At 60.6% G+C, this 10,290-nt stretch overlaps 1 protein-coding gene across 3 annotated transcripts in view; it reads left to right on the forward strand.

Annotated features, from left to right (window-relative positions):
• The window catches only part of TPCN1 (two pore segment channel 1), a 50,380-nt gene extending 40,134 nt beyond the window's left edge, over nt 1–10,246 (forward strand). For all 3 annotated transcript variants that reach the window (XM_037052146.1, XM_037052148.1, XM_037052147.1), the window contains 10 exons: nt 121–228; nt 1,298–1,369; nt 1,896–1,985; nt 3,230–3,345; nt 4,077–4,123; nt 4,692–4,760; nt 4,918–5,002; nt 5,714–5,853; nt 5,977–6,057; nt 7,743–10,246. In XM_037052146.1, the coding sequence (XP_036908041.1) occupies nt 121–228; nt 1,298–1,369; nt 1,896–1,985; nt 3,230–3,345; nt 4,077–4,123; nt 4,692–4,760; nt 4,918–5,002; nt 5,714–5,853; nt 5,977–6,057; nt 7,743–7,862 (928 nt within the window). In that variant the 3' untranslated portion in view covers nt 7,863–10,246. The remainder of the gene's footprint in view (nt 1–120; nt 229–1,297; nt 1,370–1,895; nt 1,986–3,229; nt 3,346–4,076; nt 4,124–4,691; nt 4,761–4,917; nt 5,003–5,713; nt 5,854–5,976; nt 6,058–7,742) is intronic.
• Nucleotides 10,247–10,290: the final 44 nt, after the last annotated feature.

Here is a 10,290-nt window from a genome sequence, read left to right on the forward strand (position 1 = left end):
ATTTGCTGTGGTTGGCGAGTGGGTGCCTTGGAAGGGTGAGCCAAGAATGGGGCGGGGATGCTAGATGGGGTGAGGGAGGCCAGGGTGGGCCCGATGGACCGCTCCCCCTCTCCCTCCCAGGTTCGACTTCTTCGTCACGGTGTTTGCCTTCCTGGGACTGCTGGCTCTGGCCTTCAACATGGAGCCCTTCTATTTCATAGTGGTTCTGCGTCCTCTCCAGCTGCTGAGGTGACGGGCAGGGTCAGGGTTAGGGACAGGCAGGCACGGAGAAAGGGGGATGGTGGAGAGAGCCTGGGGACTGGTCTGGGAGGTGACCAGAATGAGCCAGAGGACTCACAGCCTGGGGTCAGAGATTGCCGTAGCCCCTGCAGAAGCAGCCAGGGGCCACTGTCTCCTCATGTCACCAGGACCCGTCACTATGTCACCATACCTCTCACTGTGGAAGAGAAACACGGCTTGAGTGAACTTGGCCTTTGGCGCTATCCGCCATGGCCACAGAAACATATGTGCTCACTGTCACAAACCAGAAGGCACAGCCTCTGAGGGTTCAAAGGGATTTTGAGGGCCTCCCTTGCTGTTCTGGAACAGCCTCTTGTCAAGAAAAACCCTCAGTTGGTCCCCCCTTTTCCCAGGGACCATTGTAGGGACTCCATACAGCATGATGGCTCTAGGGACAGGGTCCCTCACTCCTTAGGGATCGTGAGCTCTTTGTGTGTTCAGGAGCCTGGTTTTCCCCTTGACCGTCCAGCTGCGATCCCACACATGCCCGTCGTCCCATCCCACCCCGTCCTTCCTGGGAGGGGAGGTGGGGTGGGGGGGTCTCTGTAGCAGAGCCCGCTTCCATGCCCGGTGGTGGCGGCCAGCCAGGCAGATGTCAGCCTCTCCTCACACACCTCGGCACGTCCTTTACCGATCCGCCACACTTGGGCTCCTCTGGCGTGGGCTGCTGTCCCCTTCCTTCTCGGATGGGCCACACTGTCCTGACCCCGGCCTCGCCGGCTCCCAGCCTCCTGGCGGCCATGGTATAAACCGTGGCGAACAGCCACACTGCTCCCTCCTTACCCAAGGAAGACACTGACACACCACGGCTCTGTGTCCCTTCAGGGACACGCCTGCCCAGCCCCGATGTCCTGGGGCCACCACCACCCCTGCCCAGGGGTGCGAGTCACCCGAGTGAGGGCAGTCGGTGGTCAGGTGAATGAGGGGCCCTGGGCCGGCTCCCACCTGGGGCTGCGGCAGGTGGGGCTGCGGCCACGCCCTGCGTGTCTAAACGGCCCGGCCTCCTTCCCTTGCTCAGGCTGTTCAAGCTGAAGAAGCGTTACCGCAACGTGCTGGGTACCATGTTTGAGCTGCTCCCCCGAATGGCCAGGTACCGCCCCGCCTCGGGGCCCCAGGGCCAGGTGCTCCGAGGCCTGTGCCCGCAGGGTGGGCGGCTGGGCGGTAGTGGGGGGAGGGGAGGAGGCCCGGAAGGGACTGAAGTCAAGGGTCTGGCGGGCCTTCGAGGAGACCGAACTCTTGACCACCGCAGGTCTCCCTGGCACTTTCCTCCACTGACCTGTCCGAAATATTTAGTAGGGAGGGCAGGGAGCTGTCAACTCACTTACTACCTGTGTCTACGTTCACAGGTAAGGGGTCACCTGTGAGTCTACCTTCACAGGTAAGGGGTGAATCTCTGGTCCAGGGGCATCTGTTCAGAGAGTCCTCCTTCGAGACGTTTTGTACCCCAGACCTGAATCACGGGGCCCCTTCCCAGGCACTTCCCAGTCGGCAAACCTGGCCAGGGGCGTGCCTCTCCACCAGTCAGCTCCGTGGGTCTGAGGAGGCCGGGCTGCCGGAGGAGGCGGGCTCTCTGGCCTGGCCCCGAGTCACCCTGTCCCTCTGACCCTCCTCCCCAGCCTGGGCCTCACCCTGCTCATCCTCTACTACTCCTTTGCCATCGTGGGCATGGAATTCTTCTGTGGGATCCTCTACCCCAACTGCTGCAAGTGAGTACCCCGGGGGCATGCCCGTCCAAGCCACAACACCCATGAAAGCCCCCGGAGTCACCTCGCTTTGCTTTCAGGGCTCAGTTCAGCGCAGTAGCTAAGTGGGGGACCTGGAAGCAGAGCCATGTCTCTGCAGTGCGGATGTCTGAGCAGGTTTCCCTGTCCCCCAAGCAGGGTCCAGGAGCCGCACTCCATCCTGGCCTCCGTCAGCTCTCCCTTTGGGCCGAGGGCTGGAGGCCTCTCGAGAACCCGTGTCCCGAGGCCTGAGTCCCATGGCCTGAGTCCCGTGGCTTCCTGCCATGTCTTTCCAGCAGCGGCTGGGGACCTGGGCAGACACACCAACCAGGGGCAGCCAGTTAGGATAAGACAGATGGACACCCGTGGGAAGGTCTGTGGGGACAGAGATGGAGAGTGGGGAGCCACCGCCCCCCACTGTGGCCTCCCTTCCTCCAAGCTGCCAGGGTGGAGTCAGTGCACTTTGCCACGGGGCCCCATCCAGCGTTCCCGTTACTCTCTGCTCCTCCTGGCCTCACGGGCTGATAAAGAAACACCTTCGAGAGACACCGGTAGCTCTTCGAAGTGTCAGGCTGAACTCGGAAGCAGAAGCCTAGGAGAGTGGGCCACAAACTTTCAGAGTCACCAGCAGACCCCAGACCCCACCCACCCTGCTAATCTGACGGGGTGTGGGCCTGGCAGGAGGCTGAGCACCCTCCTTTTGAGCACACTCCCTGGGGGGGGGTCCCAAGGACCAGACTTGCAGGAATGTTGGCATGGATTTTAACAGATAAGCCGTGAACATTTTAAATAACAACCTATTAGAACACTTGGCCAGGTACCAGAAGAAGCCCAACAGGAGCTTCCCGTCCCCAGGTTGCCACCTGCCCCTCACCTGGCTTCAAGAGCAAATCCCGGGTGGGAGGGGCCTAGAGGAGCCACTGTCCCTGCCCAGCAGTGTCCTGCAAGGGTTGCTCAGAGAGTGGAGGCCTAGCCAGCAGCAGAAAATGCCAAGTGGGGGCGGATGAGGGGTCGAGCCTGGGGACAGGCGAAAGGAGCCAAGGGTCCCCTCAAGCCATAAATGTCATAAACAGGGACCAGTGGGGGTGGGGAGGCGCGCAGAGCAGGAAACCAGGCTGGGCCAGGAGAGCGCTCCTTGTTCAGACCTTGGGTTGCCTAAACATTTTGTCCTCTGTCGAGGCGACCGATTGGGCTGTGACCATCCCCCCTGTCTCTGTCTCCCCGGCCAGTACGAGTACAGTGGCAGACGCCTACCGCTGGCTCAACCACACCGTGGGCAACAGGACTGTTGTAGAGGAAGGCTACTATTATCTCAATAATTTCGACAACATCCTGAACAGCTTTGGTGAGTGCAGAAGTCTCAGGCAGGACACTCCCCGGGCCTTTGTCACTGCAGGTCCCAGGCGGCGGAGCAAAGCTGTCTGCGGCCTCGCCCTCCTGGCTGTTTGCCACGCTCCCTCCCGTGCTCCCTGGCCCAGAGGGAGCGCGTGGTGTGCACAGCCTCGGGTGCAGGCCAGGCCAGGTCCCAGGCTCACTCGGCCACCCAAGTTCCTCCTTTTCTGATACTTTTTCAGTGTCAGGGAGCAGAAGAGCTTCATGCTTTGCTGGGAGGAGTTGAGCCTGATGCTAGGGGCCCAGCTGCACGAACCTGCCACAGTGCCCTCGTATTGCTCAAATGAGGCCCACACGGCTCTGCCCCTGGGGTCTGTGGAGGGAATGAAAATGTGGGGCGTGGAGGGAAGCAGCCCTGCCAGATACAGCTTCTCGAGGAAGGGGAGGGCCTCATAGCACCCCAGATCTGCACCTTAGCCCTGGCCCATCACACGCTGCTCAGGCAAAGGGCACGCCCTTCTGGGGGCAGACACATGGCAGCACTGCCCATGGGGGGGTGGGGTGGGGGCCCACTCAGGGAGGGCCTTGGCGGATCTTCCTGGAGATCGTAGCCCAAGCTGGCAGACGGGGACCCCATCATTTAGGTGCACAGTACCCAGGACCTCTGGAGAGAGGCCACTTGACACTGACTTTGAAAAGGTGGATCTGATCAAGATGCTTTTCTTGTTCCCTTCCCTCTGGCAGTGACCTTGTTCGAGCTCACGGTTGTTAACAACTGGTACATCATCATGGTAAGGACCTTGGACAGCTCCTGGGGCGTCTTCCCACCATCCTCTGAGAAAGCCCTGGGTCTCCCCTCGCCCAATGTGGCTACATTGCTCTTTCCGTACCCTGCAGGGGGCAGCATCTGGGGCACACGGGGTTGGTGCTGTGGCGAGAGGCCACAGCGTGGGCTCAGGGGCCACCTCCTTGGCCGAACTTGGCTTCTGTCCCTGCTTGCCGCACATCTCCGGTTGCCACAAGTTGCCGGTTAGCCTCTGGGGCTCTGTCCTTAAGAAACAGTGTGGCAAGGGTTGTTGGCTTTTATTTTCCATTCCTTAAACTCTTCCAAGGGTGACCCCTGCTTAGGATAAAGACTTAGCCCTGGGGACCATCCAGGCCGATGCAGGACAGGGGAATTTTTAGACCCAGGAGACCGAGGTCCCCGTCCCGTGTCCCCCACAACCAAAGGCAGACCAGGGAGGGTCAGCAAAAAACCCCGGCAGTGCCAGGGGCCATGGATCAGCCTTAGGAGACCGCGACCTCTCCCCTGACGCCCGCCCAGGTGCCCGCTCACGGGCTGCTTCCCTCTGTCTGCAGGAAGGCGTCACCTCTCAGACTTCCCACTGGAGCCGCCTCTACTTCATGACCTTTTACATCGTGACCATGGTAGGTCCGGGACACAGGTGCTCTTCCTGGAGTCGCCTGTGCTCACTGGGCGGCAGTTCGGAGAGGACAGGGCCGGGGACACATCTGAGTCGTTCTTTGTGGGGGGCCGGGCCCCGGAGCTGCTCACATCCCTCACTCCCCTCTCTCTGACCGGCAGGTGGTGATGACTATCATTGTGGCCTTCATCCTTGAGGCCTTTGTCTTCCGAATGAACTTCAGCCGCAAGAACCAGGACTCAGAAGGTCTGTGCAAGGAACAGGGACATTGGCCACCCGCTGGCCTGCTGGCCGTGTAGTGGTCAGCTTATGGGCTGCTTGGTGAGGCAGCTGACTGGCTGTCCAGCCTTCTGACAGTTCAGCTTACGTATCTGGACGTAAGGACGGCCCTATCGCAGGCGCAGCAGCCGTCTGTCCCCCCGGCCCCGTCTCCCGGAGGCTTCTCGCTCTTAGCTGTTTCTCCTTTGTTATTATCGCCACATTTCTAAATAACATTTTCGTGCCACGGTTCTGGATTTAAAGAGCGTAAATATTGTGGTCTACAGAGCCCGGAGCACCCATCGCCTTTTGCAGCTTGACGGTCCTGGCTTCCTAATTGCCTCGCCTTTTCCGAGTTGCGTAGCTTTCTGCACACTGGTGCTCTAGTCTTTGCCCCATCAAAACAGCCACTTGCCTGCTCTATTGTATCAGGCTGTCTGGCCATTTTATTACTGCTCAGAGACTCCCTCCTGACACCCTCTGTCCCCGGGAAGCTGCTGGCCTGACCGTGGTCCTCACAGTCTAAGGCGGAGGTGTGTGGGGACGGGGGGACGAGACTCCGTCACGGCCAGAGGCAGGGGAGAGGTTGTGCTGCGAAAGTGTTGCTTGGAGAGGGAGCCTTAACACAGACCCTGTAGGGCCAGCAAGGCAGGTGGCTAAACCAGCCCTCTGAGCCCAGGCCTCCTCCCCCCTCTGCAGTTGACGGCGGCATCACCGTGGAGAAGGAAATATCCAAGGACGAGCTGCTGGCTGTCCTCAAGCTGTACCGGGAGGCACAGGGAGCCACTTCGGACATCACCCGGCTGCTCAAGATCCTCTCGCAGATGGAGAGGAATGAGGTAAGGGGTGACGGGGCCGTCTGGCGAGGGGATGGGCCCTAGCTGAGTGCAGTCCCTCCCCTCAAGTTTGGGGGGGGCCGGGCCCCTGCGCGGTGGGGCCTGCAGCCTCTGTCCCTTCCACAGCAAAGCGCCATGGTGTTCCTGGGCCGGAGGTCAAGGACCAAGAGCGATCTGAGCCTGAAGATGTACCAAGAGGAGATTCAGGTGGGTGCGCCCCGACCACACCACCCAGGCCCTCGCCCGGAAGGGGTCCTCCTGCTGCTGGGCAGGGGCTGCACTCCAGCCCCTACCTTAAGTGGCAGGGAGGGCTTGGTGGGGGGATGCGGGGCCACAGGTTGGGACCACTACCTGTGGTGCCTGGGTCATGTTTCAGGGCACCCTCGGGGCTCAGCCTCGAACCCCTCACCACGTTCCCCTGTGTAGTCACCTCTCCTGTCAGGTCCGTCTGCAGAGCCCCGTCTCAGCCTCCTGCTGCGGAATGCACACGGCAGGAGCCACGACAGGCAGGGTCAGGGGGCTGTGGGGAGCTGGCCCAAATGCGGCCTCTTCCCAGGCCCAGCAGACGTTGCTGATGGCCATAAGGCCTGCTGTACCCAGTGGGTGTTTTTGCCTGAATTTTTTTCCAATTTAAGAGAAGGGAGAAGTCAACTTTTTTTTTTTTTTTGCAAAGTCTCCCCATCTTTCCACATTGGCAGCTAAGCACAATACCTTGCACAGCGCCACCTGGGTTGGCCCTCTGCATCCCCGACAGAGCCTGTGGACCTCAGGTCCCCTGTGAATGAGCTTTGGGTCTTTCCTCCCACTTTGGGGTCCCAAGGCTCCAGGAGGGTCTCCCTCGCCAGCCAGCGTGACTTGTTCTCTGGCATCCTCACAGCTGGAAACGCTGGGTCACTGGGACAGCCATGGCCAGTGTCCACGCCCACAAGGCTGGGAGGCTGCTAACAGGAACGGCGTGTGTTCTGTGAAAACATGAAGGGTGCAGCCGCGTGGTGGCTCGCTGAACGGGGTGTCACTGGGATGTCCAGCTGACACGAGCTTCGGTGCCATGGGTTTGATTCTTGCCTCCGTGACCTTGGGCAAGTCACTCAGTGACTTCACACCTGTGGAAGGGGGACCGTCTCCCTCAGGGAGGGAGCAGAGGAGGCAACTGCGTGCAAGCCTGCACTTGGGTGCTGTCCTGGCCTCTGGCTTCTGCCTGTCCACCCACTCCTGGCCTCAGTTTCCGCTCCGTGACAGGAGGGGGCGTGGAATTAGGCCTCACCGTGTTTTTTAAGCTCTAAAGTTCTGTGGTTGAGACTCTTTTCAAAACACAAACTGTGCATTTTTTAATTCCTTAATTATCTGAAAATGTCAGATGACAGCCTCAGGCAGGCAAGCCGTCTCCTTTGTCCCTGCAGAGGGTTTGAAAAGGCCCTCGGCCCCTCCGGCTCTACGAAGCCTCAGCCTCAGCTTCCTGGGGTCCCCCACAGGGACACTGCTGCTCAGCCCAAAGGGCTGACCTGAGAGGAGGGGGGCGTCCACTGTGCACGACAAAGGATCGTGGTCACGAGCAGAGGGTGATGTCACGACCTGACATGTGCCAAGCCCACCTCATAAGGTGCGGTGTGAACCTCTCATTGATTTGGGGCTGACATCACTAATTTTTCTTTTGGGGGGCCACATTCAGAATTCCCAGCAGCTCGGTGGGCAGGGGGTGAGGAGACCTTTCAGTCCCCGTTGGGTGGGGCTGGCAGCCCCGCCTCCTCCATCCTAGACGGTCCCCCACCCCTGGCAGGCAGAGGCTGGAGGGTTGCAGCGCTGCCTGGCCTGGTGACCGGCAGGCTGGGGGAGGTGCAGGGGGGGCCGGAAGGGGCGCAGCCCGCTCAGCTCCCCTCTGCCCTGTGCTCTAGGAGTGGTACGAGGAGCACGCCCGGAAGCAGGAGGAACAGCAGCGACAGCTGGATGGCAGCGGCGTCCCCGCCGCCCAGCAGCCCCCAGGCAGCCGCCAGCGCTCCCAGACCATCACCTAACCCCAGCGCACACACGCAAGCCATCTCTTCTATGCAATAACACAATAGTATTATTTTACTACGATGTATCAGAATATGTGTATATGTACATATGCACCTATTCATATATATGCACCTATTTATATAGAGAAAAAGGAAGACGTTGTCCTTAACCCCAGGAGCCAGTTTGCTTGGGGTGGTGGGTGGGGGGTGCGGTCCAGCCCCTAGGAGCCCTTCCCAGCACAGAGAGCTCCGGAAGGCACTTTCACAAGAGGGCCGCTGACCCTGCCCATCTCTGCAGGGCCCGGCTTCAAGGCCGGCCAGCCCTCCCTGGACCACGTCCACACCCAAGCCGTCCTCCTGGTGCCGCTCTCATGGCTCGCCCCGGCTGACAGCTTCCCCACCCACTTTCCCTGTGGCCACGACACGGGTCTCTGTGTCTTGCTTTAGGGACAGAACCACTTACGAAGGAGAGAACCCACACCCTTGGGGTTCATATTTCTATATATATGATAATGTAATCGAGCGTTCCCTTGGGGGACCTGTGCCTCAGCCCTGATGGGGGAAAGAGGAATCGAGGGGCGTTATTCTTGCGTGCGGTCAGATCCCCGCCGGGGCTGGGCGGCAGAGATGGTGCGGACGCAGTCCGTGCCCTGGCTGTCAGCCTCTGTGCACACCCCCCTGGTTTGGTTTCAGTGCTTGTTGCTGACCGTGCTAACGTGGCCTCGTTTGGAACCCAGGCCCAGCAGGAGGAGGAAGGCAGCCAGGGGCCGGCCCGCAGCTGCCACCCAGGCCTGACTCCTAGGACGGGCTTTCTCCACGAAATCCCGTCCCCTGCGTGCGATTGTCCCGTCCCGTCCACAAGGCGTGTTGGTTCATTCAGGGCTCTGCTGAGGACAATGCAGATGCTTCACGCGTGTGCATTAGGTTCCACTGCCGGGAACAGAGAGAACACAGACGCCTCTGAGGGGCGCCTCTGCAGCGACTGACCCCTCAAGGCCGCTTGCCCCTCATCCTCACCCCAGGGCCTCCCTGGGAGGAGTGGTTGGCACAGCCCCCCCAGTGCCCCTGATCCCCGGGGGTTCCCTGCGATCAGTGTGGCCAGGTAGGACTGACACTGGAATCCAGAGCAGGCCGTCGCGGGTGGCCGCTCTGGGGAACGTGGTGGCGGTGGTGGTGCCACAGGCCGGGTCAGAGGAGGGAGCTTCAGTTCAGCTCTCCTGGGCCGCACACCTCACGGCGGGGGGCAAGGGCAGCCCCGACCCAGCGCCAGCTCTCCAGCTGCCTCCACAGCCTCTCGTGACCTAGGAAGGCAGGTGGGCAGAGGTTCTGATGCCAAGTCCTCTCCCCAGCAGGGCAGGGTCCCACCCTAAGGGTACAGTACCCAGCTTGCCCCCCCGCACCACTCCCTGGCCATCTCCAAGGCCAAGCCTGACCCCTGCTCCCAACGCTGTGCAGCTCTGCCCCTCCCCAGGGGAGAAGTGTGGGCATTTTTGTTTTTACGGCGCAGCCCTTCGGGGAACCAGGAGTCGCTGAGATTCCCACAGGGGTCAAGAGGCTGATGTCGTCTCTGGAGGACCACAGCCATCACGGGCAGCTCCGTGCGGAGCCCCGGCCAGAACCGGGTCCCCTGCCCAGAGAAGGAGATTCATTTGCATATCGGGTGCCTTGTAGCTTCTGTGTACTGAAATGGGCCTTTCAGAAGCAGGAGCCCAGGGGCAGCTTCTGAAGGAGGCCAGGAGTCCCCCCAGCCTGAACCTCTGAGGCCTTGTTCTAGTCCCTTCCTCTGCCCCCAGGGGCTGCAAACCTGGGAGGGGCACCAGGGCCAGTGAGGCCCCCCAGTGTGAGGGCTACTACCAGGAAGAGGGTCTTCTGGTCCAGACCCCTGACCCTATCCTGGGAAAGGCCTTAGCTTTAGCTCAGAGGGATGGATGCCAAGGGCCAATAGTGCTGACGGGCCTTCGTCACGGAGGCTAAGGACAACTCCCCATAGGGTCACCTCTGGCCTCGTCAAGTTGATCCCCAAACTTGCACATAGGTTCTTGGAGCAGGGAGCGGGTGTCACCCAGGGCTGTGAGCTCTGAGGGACCTAGGACATTGTCTAGCTCAGATGCCCTCATTCCTACGTCAGCTGAGACCGGGCTGAGATGCTGACTTGCCCTGGGTCAAGCAACCCATCAGTGGCTCCAATGGCCCCGTGCTGCCCCCCTGCCTCAGGTGGGATGCCATCCAGCCCCTCCTCGTTTCCCTCCCCCCACCCAGCCTTACTCCATATCGTGTGACAATCATTTTGTATGGATAGCGGGAACAACCCTGAGGTTTTGTACATTGGTGATTTGTTTCCTAGAAAGCCCACGGTGTCTTGGACTTCTGGCATATTAATAAAAGCGCCTCTGCTTTGTAAATGTGGCTGCTGCCTCGTGACATCTGCCAGGTGCCACTCTGTGGC

This window comes from Sturnira hondurensis, unplaced genomic scaffold, assembly GCF_014824575.4.
Source record: "Sturnira hondurensis isolate 20B ecotype Veracruz unplaced genomic scaffold, ASM1482457v3 Scaffold0007406, whole genome shotgun sequence".
Taxonomy (NCBI): domain Eukaryota; kingdom Metazoa; phylum Chordata; class Mammalia; order Chiroptera; family Phyllostomidae; genus Sturnira; species Sturnira hondurensis.